We start from the raw sequence: 22,625 nt of genomic DNA, 5'->3' as shown, positions 1-22,625 counted from the left end.
TAGACGTGTGTTTTGGGCGTGGTGTAGTAGACGTGTGTTTTGGGCGTGGTGTAGTAGACGTGTGTTTTGGGCGTGGTGTAATAGACGTGTGTTTTGGGCGTGGTGTAGTAGACGTGTGTTTTGGGCGTGGGGTAATAGACGTGTATTTTGGGCGTGGTGTAATAGACATGTGTTTTGGGCGTGGTGTAATAGACGTGTGTTTTGGGCGTGGTGTAATAGACGTGTGTTTTGGGCGTGGTGTAGTAGACGTGTGTTTTGGGCGTGGTGTAGTAGACGTGTATTTTGGGCGTGGTGTAGTAGACGTGTGTTTTGGGCGTGGTGTAATAGACGTGTGTTTTGGGCGTGGTGTAATAGACGTGTGTTTTGGGCGTGGTGTAGTAGACGTGTGTTTTGGGCGTGGTGTAGTAGACGTGTGTTTTGGGCGTGGTGTAGTAGACGTGTGTTTTGGGCGTGGTGTAATAGACGTGTATTTTGGGCGTGGTGTAGTAGACGTGTATTTTGGGCGTGGTGTAATAGACGTGTTTTGGGCGTGGTGTAATAGACGTGTTTTGGGCGTGGTGTAATAGACGTGTTTTGGGCGTGGTGTAATAGACGTGTGTTTTGGGCGTGGTGTAGTAGACGTGTGTTTTGGGCGTGGTGTAGTAGACGTGTATTTTGGGCGTGGTGTAGTAGACGTGTGTTTTGGGCGTGGTGTAATAGACGTGTGTTTTGGGCGTGGTGTAATAGACGTGTATTTTGGGCGTGGTGTAGTAGACGTGTGTTTTGGGCGTGGTGTAATAGACGTGTATTTTGGGCGTGGTGTAGTAGACGTGTGTTTTGGGCGTGGTGTAATAGACGTGTATTTTGGGCGTGGTGTAGTAGACGTGTGTTTTGGGCGTGGTGTAATAGACGTGTGTTTTGGGCGTGGTGTAGTAGACGTGTGTTTTGGGCGTGGTGTAATAGACGTGTATTTTGGGCGTGGTGTAGTAGACGTGTGTTTTGGGCGTGGTGTAGTAGACGTGTGTTTTGGGCGTGGTGTAGTAGACGTGTGTTTTGGGCGTGGTGTAATGGATACGTTTTAATTGTCATTGTCTTCTAACAGAAATGAAACAAAACCGCTGTCCGTCTTTGTTCCGATGTTTCTGTGTTCTTCATTTCCATTCTCACTCTTCATTTGCCTTGCAATAGGCACACAAGTATGCGCACACGTGCATACACACACACACACACACACACACACACACACATACACATACATATACACACACACACACAAAACATTAACCCTGAGTTTAGAGTTTAAACTGCAAGAGAAACATTTGACTTTCAAATATTCTTTTCATTCTTTTACTTTCGCGTAGTTTGTTACGTAATGTGTTGCATAGCTTGTCGCGTATCGTGTCACGTAGTGTGTTGCGTAGCGTGTCTCCTCTTGACTTCTGGAGGACGGCGTGTCTCCTCTTGACTTCTGGAGGACGGCGTGTCTCCTCCTGACTTCTGGAGGACGGCGTGTCTCCTCTTGACTTCTGGAGGACGGCGTGTCTCCTCCTGACTTCTGGAGGACGGCGTGTCTCCTCATGACTTCTGAGGGACGGCATGTCTCCTCCTGACTTCTGAGGGACGGTGTGTCTCCTCCTGACTTCTGGGGGACAGCGTGTCTTCTCCTGACTTCTGGTGGATGAGGTGTCTCCTCCTGACTTCTGGTGGACGTGGTGTCTCTTCTTGACTTTTGGTGGACGGCGTGTTTCTTCTTGACTTCTGGTGGACGGCGTGTCTCCTCTCGACTTCTGGTGGACGGTGTGTTTCTTCTTGACTTCTGGAGGACGGCGTGTCTCCTCTTGACTTCTGGAGGACGGAGTGTCTCCTCCTGACTTCTGGAGGACGACGTGTCTCCTCCTGACTTCTGGGGGAAAGCGTGTCTCCTCCTGACTTCTGGAGGACGGTGTGTCTCCTCCTGACTTCTTGGGGAAGGCGTGTCTCCTCCTGACTTCTGGTGGACGCAGTGTCTCTTCTTGATTTCTGGTGGACAGCGTGTTTCTTCTTGACTTCTGGTGGGTGCCGTGTCTCCTTCTGACTTCTGGAGGACGGCGTGTCTCCTCCTGACTTCTGGTGGACACCGTGTCTCCTCTTGACTTCTGGAGGACGCCGTGTCTCGTTCTGACTTCTGGTGGACGGTGTGTTTCTTCTTGACTTCTGGTGGACGGTGTGTTTCTTCTTGACTTCTGGAGGACGGTGTGTTTCTTCTTGACTTCTGGTGGACGCCGTGTCTCCTCTTGACTTCTGGAGGACGCCGTGTCTCGTTCTGACTTCTGGTGGACGGTGTGTTTCTTCTTGACTTCTGGTGGACACCGTGTCTCCTCTTGACTTCTGGAGGACGCCATGTCTCGTTCTGACTTCTGGTGGACGGTGTGTTTCTTCTTGACTTCTGGAGGACGGTGTGTTTCTTCTTGACTTCTGGTGGACGGCGTGTTTCTTCTTGACTTCTGGTGGACACCGTGTCTCCTCTTGACTTCTGGAGGATGCCGTGTCTCGTTCTGACTTCTGGTGGATGGTGTGTTTCTTCTTGACTTCTGGTGGACGGTGTGTTTCTTCTTGACTTCTGGAGGACGGTGTGTTTCTTCTTGACTTCTGGTGGACACCGTGTCTCCTCTTGACTTCTGGAGGACGCCGTGTCTCGTTCTGACTTCTGGTGGACGGTGTGTTTCTTCTTGACTTCTGGAGGACGGTGTGTTTCTTCTTGACTTCTGGAGGACGGCGTGTCTCCTCCGGACTTCTGGTGGACGGCGTGTCTCCTCCTGACTTCTGAGGGACGGCGTGTCTCCTCCTGACTTCTGGGGACGGCGTGTCTCCTCCTGACTTCTGGGGGAAGGCGTGTCTTCACGTGTCTGTACATCATAGGACAAACCATAGAACCATAGTGTATTAGTTTTTGTTTGTTTATTATTTGTGTGCGTCAGATTACAGTTTTCCGTTTCATCTGAATGTGTGTGTGGGCGGTTTCTATTTGGCCCTTAATTGTGTAAAGTAAAATGATTGTGTGTGTGTGTGTGTGTGTGTGAGAGAGAGAGAGGGAGAGAGAGAGAGAGGTCTGTGTGTTTTTCAGCAGCTGTGGAAACATTAAACTCTGATGTATAGTTGCTTTCTATGTTTTTGTACATTATTGTCCTCCTCCTGATTATTAGAACTTGAACACTGATGTCATGTCTCAAGCTTCCTCCTGTCCACTGCTGTAGTCACGTTTGAGTAGATAGAGTAGATTAGAATATATTCTGCACCTCTTATATAGTGCACCTCTTTCTTCCACCATTACTCCGCCTCCACCTTTACTGTACTTCCACCATTACTCTGCCTCCATCTTGGGTTAGGTTTATGGTTCTTCTCAGCCATCCACAGTGGCTGGACCATGTTAAAAGCACTTGAGAAATCAAATAACATGATCCTCACTGTGCTTTGTGGCCTCTCCAGGTGTCTGTGAAGCAGGTAGATGATGGCATCCTCCACATCGATGTTAGCCTTGTAAGCAAATTGCATTGGATCCAGGCAGTCCTGTACCAGGGGTCTGAGGTGCTGCAGAACCAGCCTCTCAAGGGTCTTCATTACATGTGATGTTAAGGCCACAGGCCTGAAGACATTGAGAGTGCTGGGACCTCCTTTCTTGGGCATGCGGACTATGCAGGATGTCTTCCAGATCTTAGGCACCTTTTTTAGCCTCAGGGATAGCTCAAAATGATGCCGAAACACTTCTGCCATCTGCTCCGCACACACTTTATGCACACTCGGTTGATGATGTCAGGTCCTCTGACATCTGGGTCTTAGTGAGCTGCTGTCTCAACTGGCTGGTAGTGGTTGGGGACATGGTGGAGGTGTGGGTGGGGATATGGGGAGGATGTGGTGGTGGTGATGCTGTCTTCCTTGGTGTGGGAGGTGTTGTGATGTTTTCTTTCGTTGTGTTGTCTACTGGTGAGAAGAGGAGGGCTGTGGCTGTCGTTTCCCAGTCTTGTTTTGCTGCAGGGAGGCCTGCAGAGGACGGGGCAGCCCAGGTGTGAATGGGGACAGCCAAGTTGGAGGTGTGAGTGGGGACATTTAAGGAGCTGGAGGGAGGTTCAGTGACTCCTGCGTTGGTGAGTCAAACCTGTTGAAAAACTGGTTTAACTCGTTGGCGTGACCCTGTTCCTTCTGACTTTTTCATACAAGTAATGCTCTTCACTCCCCCCACACACCTGTCTCAGATTGTTCTGTTGCAGCTTCCCCACAATCTGGTTCTTCTGCCAGTATTTTAGTCCTCCTCGGCTACTTCTGTATTCCCTTGTGGTGTTGTAACATTGTGTTGTAGTGTGGTGTTGTAATGCTGTGTTGTAGTGTGGTGTTGTAATGTGGTGTTGTAACGCTGTGTTGTAGTGTGGTGTTGTAGTGTGGTGTTGTAACGTTGTGTTCTAGTGTGGTGTTTAGTGGGGTGTTGTAATGTAGTGTTGTAACGCTGTGTTGCAGTGTGGTGCTGTAATGTGGTGTTGTAGTGTGATGTAATGCTGTGTTGTAGTGTGGTGTTGTAACATTGTGTTGTAGTGTGGTGTTGTAATGTAGTGTTGTAACGTTGTGTTGTAGTGTGGCGTTGTAACTTTGTGTTGTAGTGTGTGTTGCAACGTTGTGTTGTAATGTGCTGTTGTAATGTTTTGTAATGTTGTATTGTAGTGTGGTGTTGTAATGTGCTGTTGTAACGTTGTGTTGTAGTGTGGAGTTGTAAGCTTGTGTTGTAATTTGGTGTTGTAGTGTGGTGTTGTAATGCTGTGTTGTAGTGTGTTGTTGTAATGTGGTGTTGTAATGCTGTGTTGTAGTGTGGTGTTGTAATGTGGTGTTGTAACATTGTGTTGTAATGTGGTGTTGTAGTGTGGTGTTGTAATGCTGGGTTGTAGTGTGTTGTAATGTGGTGTTGTAATGCTGTGTTGTAGTGTGGTGTTGTAATGTGGTGTTGTAACATTGTGTTGTAGTGTGGTGTTTAGTGTGGTGTTGTAATGTAGAGTTGTAACGCTGTGTTGTAGTGTGGTGTGACTTTGTGTTGTAGTGTGGTGTTGTAACGTTGTAGTGTGGTGTTGTAACTTTGTGTTGTAATGTGGTGTTATAACGTTGTGTTGTAGTGTGGTGTTGTAATGTGTTGTAGTGTGGTGTTGTAATGTAGTGTTGTAACACTGTGTTGTAGTGTGGTGTTGTAACATTGTTTTGTAGTGTGGTGTTGCAACTTTGTGTTGTAGTGTGGTGTTGTAACTTTGTGTTGTAGTGTGATGTGGTGTTGTAAGGTTGTGTTGTAGTGTGGTGTTGTAATGATGTTGTAGTGTGGTGTTGTAACGTTGTGTTGTAGTGTGGTGTTATAATGTGGTGTTGTAAATTTGTGTTGTAGTGTGGTGTTGTAACGTTGTGTTGTAGTGTGGTGTTGTAATGTGATGTTGTAACATTGTGTTGTAGTGTGGTGTTGTAACATTGAACTGTGGTGTTGTAACATTGTGTTGTAGTGTGCTGTTGTAATGTGATGTTGTAACATTGTGTTGTAGTGTGGTGTTGTAACTTTGTGTTGTAATGTGGTGTTGTAATGTTGTTGTAGTGTGGTGTTGTAATGTGATGTTGTAACATTGTGTTGTAATGTGGTGTTGTAACGTTGTGTTGTAGTGTGGTGTTGTAACATTGAACTATGGTGTTGTAACATTGTGTTGTAGTGTGGTGTTGTAACTTTGTGTTGTAATGTGGTGTTGTAACGTTGTGTTGTAGTGTGGTGTTGTAACATTGAACTATGGTGTTGTAACATTGTGTTGTAGTGTGGTGTTGTAATGTGATATTGTAATGTTGTGTTCTAGTGTGGTGTTTAGTGTGGTGTTGTAATGTAGTGTTGTAACGATGTGTTGTAGTGTGGTGTTGTAATGTGGTGTTGTAACGTTGTGTTGTAGCGTGCTGTTGTAACGTTGTGTTGTAGCATGCTGTTGTAACGTTGTGTTGTAGCGTGCTGTTGTAACTTTGTGTTGTAATGTGGTGGTGTAACGTTGTGTTGGAGTGTGGTGTTGTAATGTGTTGTGTGGTTTTGTAATGTGGTGTTGTAATGTTGTGTTGTAAGTAGGGATGTCACGATACCAAAAATCTAGTAGTCGGTACCGATATCACCAAAAGTTAACGATACTCGATACCACGTAGTGGTATAAAAATAAAATTTAAAAAATAAAATTAAAAAAATTAAATAAAAAACTCTCCTGAGGACATCCTCCTCTGGCTGATACTGGCAAAGAGAGCGAGAGAGAGAGAGAGGGATATTTTAGTTATCAAACACTGTCACTCACTGACAATGAGTGGAGGCTACAGTGGAGGTGCAGTACTCCTAAATGCGCGCACACACACACACACACACACACACACACACACACACCTTATACTCTGAATACAAGCATTAGTTTAAATTCACTGATTTGGTGACAGGATAAAACGATTTATTAAAAGCATGAACATGTGAATAATTATTAGTGACATTAGGCTACATGTATCTGACAGGACCCGGGCTGAATGGCGATGCATGGTGGAACATTCGGAGGTACTTTATAACACTGCAATGTGTTAGCGTCGTTAACAAATAACAGGCTATCGCTAACATTACATGGAGCATAGCGTTAGCTGGTTTCACGCCACAATGCAGCTGTCTCAAACAAACATAATATAGGACCATCTTTCAGGTGCTTCGCCAAATTCCAGGTGTTTCCTCGCTTTGTTCGAAATGAACGATAGCATCGGTTACACACCGGCTACAGAGCATCAATTATATTTTTGTTGTCATCCGCCTCGAATGCGAAGTATTTCCATATTTAACTCATACCACATTTCCTCTCAACGAGTGGCGGCGGAGCTAAACTTCTGTATTTTTTCCCATGTGCTTGTAGGCGTTCCTCTTCTTCTTCACCACTTGTGGACTGACTGAAACATTTGCGCGTATTTTCTGCCCCCATCAGGTCCGGAAGAATTGCAACCTCGGTACCTCCATTAGAATCGATTCAAACGCTAGTGCAGTAAAACAAGTACCATCACATTTTAAGAATGTTGGTACCTGTCACGAGTTCCCCTTTAAGCAGCGCACTGTGGAGCATGTGAGCGCGTGTGCACGAGCAGGTGACATTTCGACACGTGCATTTGTTTATGTTTCTGTCATGTCTCCTCTCCGTTCTGTCATTGGTTGTAGTCTCACGTGTGTCTGAATCGTCCTCAGCTGTCAGCCATTACGAGGCTAATTAGCTCCGCGTATATACCGCGCGCCTCCCAGCACACAACGCGGAATGTTGAATGAGTTAGATAGTCGATTAGTTTAGAGTCCTTACGATAGATAACCACAGTTATAGTCATAGTTTCATGTTTCGTTTCATAGTCTTAGTCTTAGTTCATAGTTCATGTCATGTGTAGTTTCGTTTGTTAAGTTCACGCTGGTTTCTCCGCTACCAGTCCCTCGCTGTTGTTTATGTTTCATGTTTGGTATATCGACCCTGTATCCCGTGACCACGACTTTGTTTCCTGCCTTGCCTCGTTTATGCCTGTTTGCCGATTGCCTGAACCTTGCATGTTACTGGATTACGTTTTTGGATCACGTTCTGGATTTACCTGCCTGTGTGTCTCTCGATAAAACTGTTCACACTGCGCTTGCATCCTACCTTATCTCCGTTGCGTCACGAAACGTGACAGTACCGAACTATCAGTTCTCGTGACATCCTGAGTTGTAAGGTTGTTGTAATGTGGCGTTGTAACATTGTGTTGTAATGTTGTGTTGTATTGTTGTGGTGTAACATTCGGTTGTAATGTTGTAGTCTGGTATTGTAACATTGTGTTGTAATGTTGTGTTGTAATGTTGTGTTGTAACATTGTGTTGTAATGTTGTGGTGTAATGATGTGTTGTAATGTTGTGGTGTAACGTTGTGTTGTAACATTGTGTTGTAATGTTGTGGTGTAATGATGTGTTGTTATGTTGTGGTGTAACGTTGTGTTGTAATGTTGTGGTATAACGTTGGGTTGTAATGTTGTGGTGTTTAACAGTTGAGGTTCCCTGTGTAACAGATTAGTGCATTGCATTAATCTCACTTCAGCTGATTTTAGGAAGTTTGTTCTGTAAAACAGGAAGTAGGTCAGAAAGCAGATGACCTGAATTAGTTATTTTAGGAGTGTTTTTTTTTTTAGACTGACACAGCTCTGAATGTGTGTATGTGTGTGTTTTTTAGACATGTTGAGGTTTGAGCTGCAGTAACAGAAGCATCATGGAACCTGGAACTGACACACAGGGAGATGCGGACAAACCTCTGGTGAGTAACACACACACACACACACACACACACACACACACACACACAGAATTATATCTACCCATGCACACATCTCTGTATGAGGAGAGAACAGCTGTGCATGTGTGTTTGTCTGTCTATCTGTGTGTGTGTGTGTGTGTGTGTGTGTGTGTGTTTAAAGATAAGGAGGAAATATGCCAGTACCACGCAGGAAGTCACTTCCTGTGGTGGGCAGGGCTAAGTGGAAGAACTAAGTGAGTGATGAAACAACAGTATAACAAAACTTTATGTGTGTATGTGTGTGTGTGTCTGTGTGTGTATGTGTGTGTGAATATATATCACTATATATACACCTATCAGCCATAACATTAAAACCACCTGCCTAATATTGTGTAGGTCGCCCTTGTGCCTACAAAACAGCTCTGAGCCATCGAGGCATGAACTCCACAAGACCCCTGAAGGTTTGCTGTGGTATCTGACACCAAGACATCAGCAGTAGTCCTTTTAGTCCTGTAAGTTGTGAGGTGGGGCATCCGTGGATCGGACTTTTTTGTCCAGAACGTCCCACAGACGCTGGATCGGATTGAGATCTGGGGAATTTGGAGGCCGAGTCAACACTGTGAACTCTTTGTCATGTTCCTCAAACCGTCCGCAGTGTGTCAGGGAGCATTATCCTGCTGAAAGAGACCGCTGGCCACCATTAGGGAACAACGTTACCTTGAAGGTGTGTACTCGGTCTGCAGCAATGTTTAGGTAGGTGGTACATGTCAAAGTAACATCCACATGAATCCACACATCAGTGAGTCTTGGGAGCCCATGACCCTGTCTCCGGTTCACCGGTTGTCCTTCCTTGGACCACTTTTGGTAGGTTCTAACCACCGCATACCGGGAACACCCCACAAGACCTGCTTTTTTGGAGATGCTCTGACACAGTCGTCTAGACATCACAATTTGGCCCGTGTCAAAGTCACTCAGATCCAACGTGTTAACTTCAAGAACTGACTGTTCACTTGCTGCCTAATAAATGAATCCCCCGCTGACAGCTGCCCCTGTAAGGAGATAATGTTATTCAACTCACCTGTCAATGGTTTTAATGTTATGGCTGATCAGTGTGTGTGTGTGTGTGTGTGTGTGTGTGTGTGTGTGTGTGTGTGTATAATTTTTTTCCAAAAGTAAACCAACATTCAGGTGGGTACACCCTTCTCACTTCCACAAATGTTAAGTTAAGAGCATGTTTAGCAGCCAGGTGTTATTCATAAAATGCACAAGATTAGTTAATGATCAAGAGGTGTGACTGCTTCAATAAAAGCAGACCTTTTGGCAGTTTGTTATTCTGGAGCACTCAGTTGTGTGTGGCTACATCATGCCAGGAAGTAAGGTCAGAAGCCATGACCTCAGATAAGTCATTGTTTCTGCTCATTGATCTGGGAAGTTATAAGGCCATTTCCAAACACTTTGAAAAAGAATCTCCTGATTTTAGGAAGAAAGCTAAGAGTCGATGTGTCACCATTGTCTGTTCTGCATGATGGTTCAGTGACTGTTTGCTGGTAGAAAGAGGAAATTTGAACTTGAAGTTTTTGAAATTGAATAAAGTAGGATCTGACTGGTTAAGCAGACATTTTAATTGCTGTCTTAAATAGAGTGTATGACTGTGGGACAGGAATTTTTAATTCTGTAATTCTTCTTCTTTTCGTGTAGAGGTTCCACTTCATATTAGTTTCGCCCAGTAGGCGGCGGTCTCAAGTGCCCTGTCCGTCACGTCGCACAAGTCTGTAATTGAATAATCTATCTGGATTTTCTGTGCATGTCTAGAGAGCAGCTTTACAGAAATATATAAATTCAGGATATAGATTTTAAATGTATGAATTTATCCCTAACGAGCAGCCAGAGGCGACGGTGGTGAGGAAAAACTCCCTGAGACGATATGAGGAAGAAACCTTGAGAGGAACCAGACTCAAAAGGAACCCGTCCTCATCTGGGTGACACCGGATAGTGCGATTATAAATAAATACACCCCTTCTGTAAATGTGCTAATACTACATGCTCAAATAGTGCAGTTGTGTAAGCAGGAAATTCATTACAGTTTCTACAGGAAGTCTGTTGTGTTGAACTTCTCCACTGTTCACTGATGGAGACTCGAGTGCGGAACTGTTTGTGGTAATTGTAGTGCTAAAGCTATCATAGCATAACTGTTCATATGAACTGAGGTCCAGAGCATCTTTATGGTGTTTAAGTGGAACCGTCCTCAGTAATCTCAGTGATCTTTAGTCTGCACCATGTGGGACATCCTCAGCAGCAGCATGTGACTTCCAACTGATGAGAACACCAACCAGAAGTACTGCATCAGGATGGATCAGGCAGGTCCGGAGAGCAGAAGGGGTCAGGATCACTGATCTCAGGAGCATCATGTGTAGCTCTACAGAAAGAGAGGGAGAGAGAGAGAGAGAGAGAGAGAGAGAGAGCTGACGAACTGATAATGATCAGTCTAATAAGACCTGAGCCAGGAGAGCTCCGTTCCCTTAATGCCAACAACGTTTTCTAATCTATCAAGGAGAATAGTATGATCTATAGTATTAAAAGCTACACAACACAAGCAAAGAGACACAACCCTGATCAGAGGCCAGTAGTAGGTCATTTACTACTTTAACCAGCGCTGTCTCTGTGCTATGATGAGGTCTAAATCCTGACTGATACATTTCATCAGTGGTTCTCAACCTGGGGGGCGCGGAGAGATCTGAAAGGGTGTACAAATTGTTTTCAAGACAAAAAACACAGACAGGGCATCATTTGGGAACTCTGTGTATTTTATTACTTTTCAAATAGAATGTGTATAAATGAAAAACCCCGTGTTCCCTCTCCCTCTGCATTTTCTTTTTGCTGGAGAGAGGCGGAGCTTAGCTGCCTTTTATCCAACTGTCAGTGCAGACCGGTGTTCCCAACTTAGCCACTTTTCAGACCCCTTTAGCGACTTTAAAAAAAAAAGTTTCTAGCGACAAATCAAGCAACTTTTTGGACAAACGTTAGCAGCTTTCCAAACATCAGCAGTACTGTCCTGCAAGCGTGAGGTATTGTTTTCCCGCTGCACTCACACCTCTCTCTGTGTCTGCTCTGTTCAGTGAGAGGCTGAGAGCCGGAGATTTAACAGTGTCATGGATAACGAGACGCGCCCTTCATCCCAATTTACACCACTCTTATGCGAATGTTTTCAGAAAAGATGAATAGAATGCAACATGTTTTACATGTAACACAGTCCACGTTATTACAGCCTAGTTCTCTTGTTCAAAGTAGTTATAGTGTTCAGAAACATTTTTGATCATTCATGTTCCTTACCTGTCTGTTATATTTTATATGTATATATATATATGTATATATATATATATATATATATATATATATATATATATATATATATATATATATATATAGTTTTATAAAAGTCATAAAAGTTATTTTCAAAAATCATAAAAGTTTTGAAAAGTAATTGAAAAAAGTACAAAAACGCAAAATAAATATCTATCAAAAACAATATATATATATATATATATATATATATATATATATATATATATATACAGAATAGATCATTATTCCTGGTCTCTTCCAATATAGGGGAGGGGCATGCCACATGATAGGGGAGGCTTGGGGGGGCTTTAGTTACAAAAGTTTGAGAATGCATTACATGAATGTTCTTCCTATGTAGGTACGAGCATAGCTGCTGTACTACAACCTTTTCTAAGATCTTGGAGATAAAGGAGAGAATAGATGTTGGGCTATAGCTGGACAGTGGCTGAGGTCAGGTCCCAAAAGGGACCTAACAACCCTAACATACAGCGTACTTCTGTATCATGATAAGATTGTAAAGTCACTCAGAACAAATAAAATATACAGTGTAATTGTCATTAATAAAAATCAGCACCTGCTGAGGGGAGGGGAGAGGCTAATCAAGCTAACTTTTCCCTTAGCATTGGCTATGTACTTAAATCATTTAAACTAGTGGTTATGAAACCCCTGATTAAAAAACATTTACATTTATTTATTTAGGACACACTTTTATCCAAAGCAACTTACAAATGAGGAAACACAAACAAAGTGATATATCAAGTGGAGAACAATACAAGTAGTGCTACAATACATGATTTATAATTGAGTTCTAGAAAAGCAAAGTGCATAGAGTAGAGGGGTAAGTGCCAGAGTATGTGTGTTTTTTTGTTTTTTTTGTTAGGTGTTGATGGAAGAGGTGGGTCTTTAGCTGTTTTTTGAGGATGGTGAGAGATTCTGCGGTCCGGATTGAGGTTGGAAGCTCATTCCACCACTGAGGAACAGTTAGTTTGAATGTTCTTGAAAGGGACCTTGAGCCACGCTGAGTAGGAACTACTCAGCGTCGGTCGTTGCTTGGTCGCAGATTGCGTGAGGGAACGTAAGCCTTCAGGAGAGTGTTGAGGTAGGGGGCGCTGTTCCAGACAAGGTCTTGTAGGTGAGCATCAAGGCCTTGAATTTGATACGGGCGGCTACAGGAAGCCAGTGGAGGAGATGAAGAGGGGTGTGACATGAGCGACATGCTATGGAGCTCTGTATGAGGGCTGGCTAATGTTAGCATTTAGCTTTAGCCCTCTCATTTAATCAAGCACTTAAAGTTATACCACAACATTTAGACAATTAGATTTCACTTATCTGGAGTGACATACTGTTACACAGGTACTGTGCTTGTTACAGCAGCTAGCGTCAGTGCTCCATGTCTCTGTGGCTAATGTTAGCATTTAACTTTTGCCCACTAGGCCATTCAAGTGATGGAAGTGATCCAAGTTATTGAAGGGGCATGGTGGAGTGTCTATAAAATGACTGACACGAGGCCCACACGAACATTTCCACTCCGAATGAAGTGCAGAAGGTTTTTTTTCAGCTACATAATACAGCTCCAAGCTTAAACTACTATTTATTATTATTGATCCTGTTCTGTATATTTTTCAGGTAATTTTAACATTTTAGAAATGTAAAACAAATCAGTTATTGCTCCTTTAATTATGTAGTAATTATTAATTAATATACCATGAACAATTAATGATGTGTGTTAAAGTAGCTGAACAGAGAATCGCAATTATTAAATTCAGTGGCTGTGTTTAGTTGTAGTGTGTGTGTGTGTGTGTGTGTGTGTGTGTGTGTGTGTGTGTGTGTACCCTCCAATGTGGTTTTGTATTCTGTTGCGCGTGTTATTTTGACTAATGCTTCTTTTTTGTCTTTTTATCCCTTTGTTGTGTTAACTGGATCAAGTGTGTGTTTTGTCTGATTATGTTTCCTTTCGTGTGTGTGTGTGTGTGTGTGTGTGTGTGTAGCATCATGCAGAGAACAGAGAGCACCCCGCCCCCTCAGGTAAGCATCTGTCTCCTCAGTGTGTGTGTGTGTGTGTGTGTGTGTGTGTGTGGGTGGGTGTGTAAACTGTGTGATCATCTTGATTGTCGGCTGCAGATTCACAGATTCCCTATTGGATGGTTTGGTGTAGGGTTCCACCAATCAGCTAACAGTGTGGGTCATGAGATTATTAAACCGCATGTGAGAATGTCTTTGAGCATGAGTTGAATATCATTAGATGGTCTGAGTTCCTACATGTAAATATACAGAAAATGTCCATACACAGAAGTGAACGTGTCTGTGAATCTATAAATGAAAACAGGAATGGCTCTGAGTGGTTGTGCTTTAAAGGCTATCTTTGGAAATGATAGTAGCCATGAGTGGGTGTGTCTCAAAGGCTATTGATGAGAATATGGATGTCTTTGAGGTCATATTAATGAATGAGTGCACACCTGCATAAGAGACAAGAAGAGCAGGCATGGGACAGAGTGAAAGTAAAACACCATTAGGAGAGAGCTCTGTTAAAGAAAAGAGCTTTTGTGTTTTTCTGCTAAATTCCACACAGAACACAGTTGACCAGTGATTAAAATGTGGGCGTGTCTGAAAGACCACTGTTAAAAATGTGTTTTGCTGTAGGTGGTGTGATGCCCAGTGATGATGCTAGTGTTCTGACTCCGGGTAGGATGAGGAAGGAGGCGGGGCTTCATTCACACAACAAAGAACAGATCACCATCAGCACCCTGAGCCCGGGATCCAATCCAGGACATGGTGAGGGTACACACACATCTACACACACATATACACACACACACATACACACACACACACACACACGTGCACACACACGCACACACACACACACACACACACACACACACACACATACACACACACACACACTCACAAGTTCGTTAGTGTATGTGTGTACAGTATGTTTGTGTTAACCATCAATAGGGGGCAGCAAATCTCAAAATATCGTGGAGGTAATATCATGTCATGGGTGAAAGGGAGGTGTGTGCCACTGACATCATCAACACATCCAGCCAATCAGCATTCAGCTCTGTCTCCTAGAAACTGGCTCTGTGTTTACACTCTGGCCTCCTTTCAATCCAGACACCTGTGTGTTTAATGTGATTCTGAAGGGAGAGAGAGAGAGACAGAGTGAGGGAAAGAGACAGAAGGAAAGAGACCATCAGAGTCATAGAGACTGACAGATAGAGAGTCAGACAGACAGATTGGATTGTAGTGGATTAGAGGATTATCAGAACATGCAAGTGAGCTGTTCATCTTCACCAATCACAGAGCTTCATCCTGACACACGCTTCAAACCTGTCCAATAAGAAGAGAGAGAGAGAAAGTGTGTGTGTGTGTGTGTGTGTGTGTGTGTGTGTGTGTCACACGTGTGTGATTCTGTGTGTGCGTGTGTGTGATTTTGTGTATTATCTTTAACACTTAAACTTGTTGCTTTGCTGTACATGAGGCAAGTATAGTGTAGCTGAGCTGTGTTTTTGTGTGTGTGTGTGTGTGTGTGTGTGTGTGTGTGTGAGTGATTTGTACAGTAATGTAGCTCCTCAATGGCTTGTTATGTCAGTAGTGCCTAAAGATTTTGTGTGATCATCAGGGAGAGAGGGAGGTTTATTAGCATAACATTAGCAGGCTGTATGTGGGTTAATCTAATGGGCTTTAAGCAGCACTGAACACTGTCACTAATTTCAGTTCATATTGAGTCACTTTATACCGAGTCAGGTCATACTGAGTCAGTCTGTACTGATTCACTTTATACTGCGTCACTTTATACTGAGTCAGTTCATATTGAGTCAGTCTGTTGTGATTCACGTTATACTGATTCACTTCATACCGAGTCACTATATACCGGTTATATATGGGGTCGGCTGCTGTCACGACTGCTCTGTCACTTTTTTGTATACTTTTGTTTAATTTCCGCACCTTTCTTACTTTCCACCTCTTTTTCTTTTCACCATGGCTACTATTAGTTACAACATAAGTACTCTTATTTCTATTGGTGTACAAAACACTCACCAGTCATCGCTTTTAGTACCGGATCCATCCTGGCTGAGTGAGATCCTGAGAAGGAACAAAGGACGCGACCAATACCGGCGGCCCCGAGGGAAATGAGCTGGAGTCAGGAACAGTCTGAGAGCTCACACACACCGCGCTCCCCTGCCTAACATCCTGCTAGCAAAAATCCAGTCTCTGGTGAACAAGCTGGATGACATCATGGCCAGGATCAAGTTCCAGGGGGACATTTGGGACTGCAACCTCCTCTGATTCACTGAGACATGGCTGAACCCAGCGGTTCCGGACCACACTATCCGAGGGGAAGACAAGAGGAGGTGGAGTGTGTCTGATGGTGAACAGCAGCTGGTGCAAGAGTGCAAGCATTGTTCCTCTAACATGCTCCTGTACACCCAACCTGGAGCTCTTGACCAACAATTGTCGCCCTTTCTACCTTACACAGGAATTGACCTCGGTCATAGTCAGCGCCTTTTATATTCTACCTCAGGCAGACATGGACACTGCTTTACATGAGCTACATGATGCTCTCACCATTCACCAGAAAAATCACCGGGACGCTGTGCTCATTGTAACAGGGGACTTTAACAGAACCAACCTCAAACGCACAGTGTCAAACCTCCACCAGTACATCATGCACAGGGGCAAGAGAACACTGGACCATTGCTACACCCCATTTACAAGGCACAGGTTCATCCACTGTTTGGAAAATCTGACCACGCAACCATCTTCCTCATGCCTAAATACAAACAAAGGCTTAAACAGGAAGCTCCGGTTCAGCGGCCGCACGCTAGACGGACCAATCAGTGGTCGCTCTGCAGGACGCACTAGATGACACAGACTGGGACATGTTCCGGCGTAGCTCCAACGACATCAACGTGTTTATGGAAGCAGTTGTGGGATTTATCGGGAAACTGATGGATGATACAGTCCCGAAAAAAAACAGTGAGAACATTTCCCAACCAGCAGCTAGCACCGGTGTTCACAGAGATATTCAACCTCTCCCTGAACAGTCAGTAATCCCTACATGCTTCAAGCAGTCCATCATCATTCCTGTCCCAAAAAACCCCAGCCTGCCTGCCAGGATGACTGTCGTCCTGTCCCCATGACATCTGTTGTGATGAAGTGCTTTGAAAGACTGATCAGAGACTTCAGCTCAGCTCAGACTACTGCTCAGCATTTAACACTATAACTCCCTCCAAACTCGCCACCAAGCAAGTTAGTTACAGTTCATATTTTCGCTCTGAAGAGAATAGCAGCCCTGAGTGGACAACTGACGTTGAACAAGGTTGGAGGGATTTTGGTCCATAGCTCTATATTTTCAGGTTTGTGGGTTGTGGACTTATGGGCCATGTAGACTTCACTTTTCAATTCCCTGATTTGTTTATATGTTGATTATAACAGCAGGGGCTTTTCCTTCCTTTTTCCTTTTGTTACCAAACCATGCTGATGTTCATGGATGTAAAGTTTGATTTTGGTCTCATTTGATAATGCTAATTTGAGTTTTGTTGCTGCTTGGTGAACTTCAGGAGCTGTGTTTTGTGAGATGCAGTCAGGAGTGGTTTCTTTTCTGCAGCACTTCCAAACAGCTTGTTTTTATGAACATGGTGTTTAACAGCTGATTTTAGAACTCAACAACCACAAAAATCACATTTTAGAACTGTGCAGTTATAAAACACTGCTCTTTACACTCTTTTGCCTCTTCCCTTACCTTCTCTCACTATGTCTTTCATGGCTCATCCGATTCCTGCCAATTTTCTGATTGTTTGAGACATGAGAAACTTATTGCTATGGCCATAATTGTGTTTAAGGTTGTTATAACAGCTGATGTATTCTAAATGCATTTCCTGAATTATGCAGGTCTACAACCATCTCTCTCTTTTTGTGGGTTTTTTCTTCATGGTGTTACGCCATGGCCAGCAGATGGCACAGTGGCTCGGCTCCGGATGAGTCATGTGACTTTGTTTTGGTTCGCTCGCTTCCTGCTTGTAAGTGTCTTTAATTTTCCCCAGGTGTCCATGTTTTGGTTGTGATTATGTTTACTATTTAAACCCCTCGGTTAGTGAGTACGTGGCTCAGTATTATAGTTTGTATAGTTGATGTCGTTTGTTTCCATGCCTTGATTCATGATCTTGTTTTATGCCAAGATTCCAGTTTCTCGTTTTCCGGTGAAGACCACGTTTTCTTTGGTTTAGAGTTACGTGGTTAATAAAGACTTTGATCTGCACCTGCATCCGCCTCCAGACCCGATCCGTTACAGAATACTGAGCTGACCAAACGGAAGCAGCAGATCAACAAAATGAGCGCGGAGTTGAACCGAGTGTTCTGGGAGAGGAACAGACTAATGGACGAAGCACTGGCGCAGATTACTCACCAGATCGCGCAACAAAAGCTGCTGCAGCGAGCCGGTCCATGCGCCACGCCACCATCCACATCATTCCGGGAGCTCAACCAACAGCTCAGCGAGGAAATTGCTCGGCTCAAGCGCATGGTAGCAGAACAGAGACAGCTGCAAGCTGAGCTACGCGCCACGTCGCCCCCCGCGCCCTTGACCCCATCCCCACCACCGGAGAACCACGCCGTGCAACGCAGCCAGCAAAGCGGCCGGAACATCTGGGGCTTCCCACTGCAGGGGAACTGTACAGCGCCACGCAGCCAGCAGAGTGACCTGAGCATTTGGGGCTTCCCACTGCAGAGGAACTGTACAGCGCCACGCAGCCAGCAAAGTGACCTGAGCATCTGGGGCTTCCCACTGCAGGGGAATTGCACCACGCCGCGCAGTCCAGAGGTGAAGGCTGGCCCAGAAATTTTTTTAGGGGGGGCAACGAAGACAGCAGAGCTCCAGCCTGAGGCCTACGGGGAGGTCTCAGCTGTGGAGCTCCCGCCTGAGGGTAACATGGCGACCTCAGAGCTGCAGCTTGAGGCCTACGGGGAGGTCTCTGCGGGGGAGCTCCCGACAGCCGAGGAAGCTGTCCTGCTGTCCAGCCCAGCCGAGGAGGTCGTCCCGCTGTCCTGCTGTCCAGCCCGGCCGAGGAGGCCGTCCCGCTGCCCTGCACAGCCGAGGAAGCTGTCCTGATGTCCAGCCCGGCCGAGGAGGCCGTCCCGTTGCCCTGCACCGCCGAGGAAGCTGTCCTGCCATCCAGCCCGGCCGAAGAGGCCGTCCCGCTGCCCTGCACCGCCGAGGAAGCTGTCCTGCCGTCCAGCCCGGCCGAGGAGGCCGTCCCGCTGCCCTGCACAGCCGAGGAAGCTGTGCTGCTGCCCTGTCCGGCCGAGGAGGCCGTCCCGCTGCCCTGCCCGGCTGAGGAGGCCGTCCCGCTGTCCTGTCCGGCCGAGGAGGCCGTCCCGCCGCCCAGCCCTCCTGTCCCGCTGGGGACGCCGCCCAGCCCTCCAGTCTTGCTGAGGACACCGCCCAGCCCTCCAGTCCCGCTGGGGACACCGCCCAGCCTTCCAGTTCCAGTGCCGCCGGGGGCGGTGCCCTGTATTCCAGAGCCGCCGGAGGGGGCGCCCTGCGTTCCGGTGCTGTCGGGGGCGGCGCCCTGCGTTCCAGTGCCGTCGGGTGCGGTGTCCAGTGGCCCCGACTTTCAACCCCGGTGGGGGTGCGGCTCCGCCCATCTGCTGCCCGACGGAGGCTGCCTCGCTTTCCGTGGCAGCGAGAGACAGCTCGGACAGGGACCCGAGACCCCCTTTGGAGGAGGGTTCTGTTACGCCACGGCCAGCAGATGGCACAGTGGCTCGGCTCCGGACGAGTCATGTGACTTTGTTTTGGTTCGCTCGCTTCCTGCTTGAGCATTTAGTTTAAGTGTCTTTAATTTGCCCCAGGTGTCCATGTTTTGGTTGTGATTATGTTTACTATTTAAACCCCTCGGTTAGTGAGTACTTGGCTCAGTATTATAGTTTGTATAGTTGATGTCGTTTGTTTCCATACCTTGATTCATGATCTCGTTTTATGCCACGATTCCAGTTTCTCATTTTCCGGTGAAGACCGCGTTTTCTTTGGTTTAGAGTTACGTGGTTAATGAAGACTTTGATCCGCACCTGCATCCGCCTCCAGTCCCAATCCGTTACACATGGTAATAAATGTTTTTCTGTAGTCTTTATACTTGCACTTAATATAAGTGTGTTCTGTAGGGCTTTCATGTTTCACTGTAGAAAAATAAACAGAAGGCAACACAGGCATTTGTTTTGAAAAATTGCTGGGGAAAAAGAAACCTTGCATGATCAACAGAAAACATTTCTGAAGTTTTTTACTCATCTGTGTTCAGTAGTATGAGCAGCAGCATTAAGGCACTTTAACGTGACTTTAAATCCACAAATGTCTCAGAGAATAACAATGCTTTAGTTTGTATTTTTATTGAGTTGCTATAGTTTACATTAATCACACAGGTACATGTTATCCTGCTTGTCCTTGAGCCTTGCTCCATGACTAAGGCTGTGATTAGCCCCACTGGCACCATTAATGCATGCTCAGTGCCACTGGTTCCTTATGGCATAGGTCAGCTGCAGGGTCGTCAGCTGTGTACCACCACTCGACAATGTTTCGCTTCTTTAACCCCAGAACGTCTCCTGGTGGCGGAGAAGTGGCAGGGACGCCTCCCTGCCACCCTCTGCAACTAGACCTCATTTTAGGTGTTACTACCCCAACACTTCTCCTTTTTCCTCACCCAGAGCCAACAGTTGCTTTTCTTGGCCTCTTCAGCCAAGTCTTTCAGGGCCTTCTGCTGGTTTGCTCCAGTTACTTCCATAACCTTCAGAAAGGAAACAGTTGGTGTTCCAACAGAGCCACGGCATCCTATTTCTACCGGGTTCTCCAGCAAGCCTCCTTGCACTCAGCGATGAGATCTGAGTACTTCAGCCTCTTCCTCTTGAAGGCAGCTTCTACTCCCTCCTCCCATGGGACAGTTAGCTTGATGAGGAGCACTGTCTTGGTGCTGCTGGACCACATCACTATATCAGGGCGGAGACTTGTTTTGGTGATCTCACTAGGGAACTGGAGCGTACTGCCAAGATCAACTCTTATTCTCCTGTCCTGTGTGTAAGGAACTAACCTTGATGGAACTCTTGGTGTGGCGCTTGTGTTGCCCTCACCTTCTCTGACAAATTGGATGTAGTGACACACTGGTGGAGGATGACCTCTACATGCCCCTCCAGCACCTCGGCCAATATACTCAGGACTTTTATCTTGTCGCCACCAGCCTCAAAAGATGCGCTGAAGACTTGCACTTGGACTGCTGCTGAGGGAACAGCATTCTTCCTGGCCAAACTACTGGTGCAGGTTCTGAGGGCAGGGGAGAGTGTATGTTGCCCTGGGAGAAGGCTGTCGAGTCCTTCCACCGAGACATGTGAAGCCAGGCAACTGCATCTTTCGAGATTCTGTTTATGCTGCGTCACGGGGTGGCATGACAAACTCGGATGAAAGCATAGATGCTCCCTTGGACTTCCGGCCACAGATAGCTGTGGCATCCTTTTGTCGATTTTGGAGACATGCTCTGTTCCATCCAATTAATCTGAATTTGATGTCTCATCAAACCCTTTCTGGGTATGTGACCGACATGCCAACCTATCAGCGTTCAACTGACGCATGGCACGGCAGATATGTGCCACATTTACCCATGATTCCTCTTTGCGTCACAGTGCAAATACACATTAACACAAAGTAATAACCAGGCTTGACTCTGAGTGCTGTACAGGATGACACAGTGAATATTGAATGTGTTCAGAACTGCAGTGCATTTTGCAAATGTTGTAACCTGAGAGACAGACAGAGAGAGAGAGAGAGAGAGAGGTAAAGAAAGATAAAAGAGCAAGTTTAAGGTTAAAATTATCCATTTTTTTAACAACTCAGTTAAAATCCACTGCTGTTGCTGCTTCTTTTCTTAACACACATGAACGTCAGCAGAACTGTAGTGAGTCAGAAACAGACAACAGATGGAATGGGAGGGAAACGAGGGAGCAGAAAGGAGTGAGAGTGTATGTAGAAGAGTGTGTGCAGTGTCGAGTGGCCGGCTCAGCTCGAGCACTATCTGTTTGTCTGTCTCTAGAGAAGACTCGAGTGTGTGTGCTGTGTGTAAGAAACAGTTTTGCCATTAAACTCTACTGCTGGAGTTAGACTCCGCCTCTCACAATGAAGGAAGAAGGAATTGTGGGTCGTCGTCGTTTCTCCATTTGCGGCGGAATTGGATCTGTTCATCCTGAAAGACGGAAACTTACCCGCAACGCCTCATTCGGGGGCTACAACGAGATAAAAAACAGCCTCGCAGGTAAAGAGATAAGCAACAGCCTCACAGGTAAAGAGATAACCAACAGCCTCGCAGGTAAAGAGATAACCAGCAGCCTTACAGGTAAAGAGATAACAAACAGCCTCACAGATTAAGAGATAACAAACAGCCTCACAGGTTAAGAGATAACAAACAGCCTCACAGGTAAATTAGATAATGAACCACTTTAGAGATAACGAGGTTCCTCACAAGTAACGAGATAATGAACCGCCTCACTAGAAAAATGTGATAATAAAGAAACAGTTTTACTTTGTTTAGAACTGTGTACTGTGTGTGTTTGTCAGTCTGTATATGTGTGTGTCTGCATGCATGTATGTGTGTGTGTGTGTCAGTCTATATATGTGTCTGTCTGCATGTGTGCGTGTCTGCATGTGTGTGTGTGTGTGTGTGTGTCAGTCTGTATATGTGTGTCTGCATACGTGTATGTGTGTGTGCGTCAGTCTGTATATGTGTGTGTCTGCATGCATGTATGTATGTGTGTGTGTCAGTCTGTATATGTGTGTGTCTGCATGCATGTGTGTGTGTGTGTGTGTCAGTCTGTATATGTGTGTGTCTGCATACGTGTATGTGTGTGTGTCAGTCTGTATATGTGTGTGTCTGCATGCGTGTATATGTGTGTTTGTGTCAGTCTGTATATGTGTGTCTGCATGCATGTGTGTGTGTGTGTGTGTATGTCAGTCTGTATATGTGTGTGTCTGCGTAT

At 45.5% G+C, this 22,625-nt stretch overlaps 1 protein-coding gene across 7 annotated transcripts in view; it reads left to right on the top strand.

The window, feature by feature from the left end:
• osbpl8 (oxysterol binding protein-like 8) overlaps nt 1-22,625 on the top strand; it is a 50,407-nt gene that overhangs the window by 4,069 nt on the left and 23,713 nt on the right. For 4 of the 7 annotated variants that reach the window (XM_053650157.1, XM_053650159.1, XM_053650158.1 and 1 more), the window contains exons 2-4: nt 8,208-8,288; nt 13,598-13,634; nt 14,250-14,381. In XM_053650157.1, coding sequence (XP_053506132.1) covers nt 8,244-8,288; nt 13,598-13,634; nt 14,250-14,381 — 214 coding nt within the window. In that variant the 5' untranslated portion in view covers nt 8,208-8,243. Of the gene's footprint in view, nt 1-8,207; nt 8,289-8,350; nt 8,522-13,597; nt 13,635-14,249; nt 14,382-22,625 lie in introns of those variants that run through there. The other 3 variants (XM_053650162.1, XM_053650161.1, XM_053650160.1) reach the window with 2 other exon arrangements.

This window comes from Ictalurus furcatus, chromosome 19 (assembly GCF_023375685.1).
Source record: "Ictalurus furcatus strain D&B chromosome 19, Billie_1.0, whole genome shotgun sequence".
NCBI classification, from domain to species: domain Eukaryota; kingdom Metazoa; phylum Chordata; class Actinopteri; order Siluriformes; family Ictaluridae; genus Ictalurus; species Ictalurus furcatus.
Note: the sequence above shows the minus strand (reverse complement) of the source record. Positions and strands in the feature narration are given on the sequence as shown.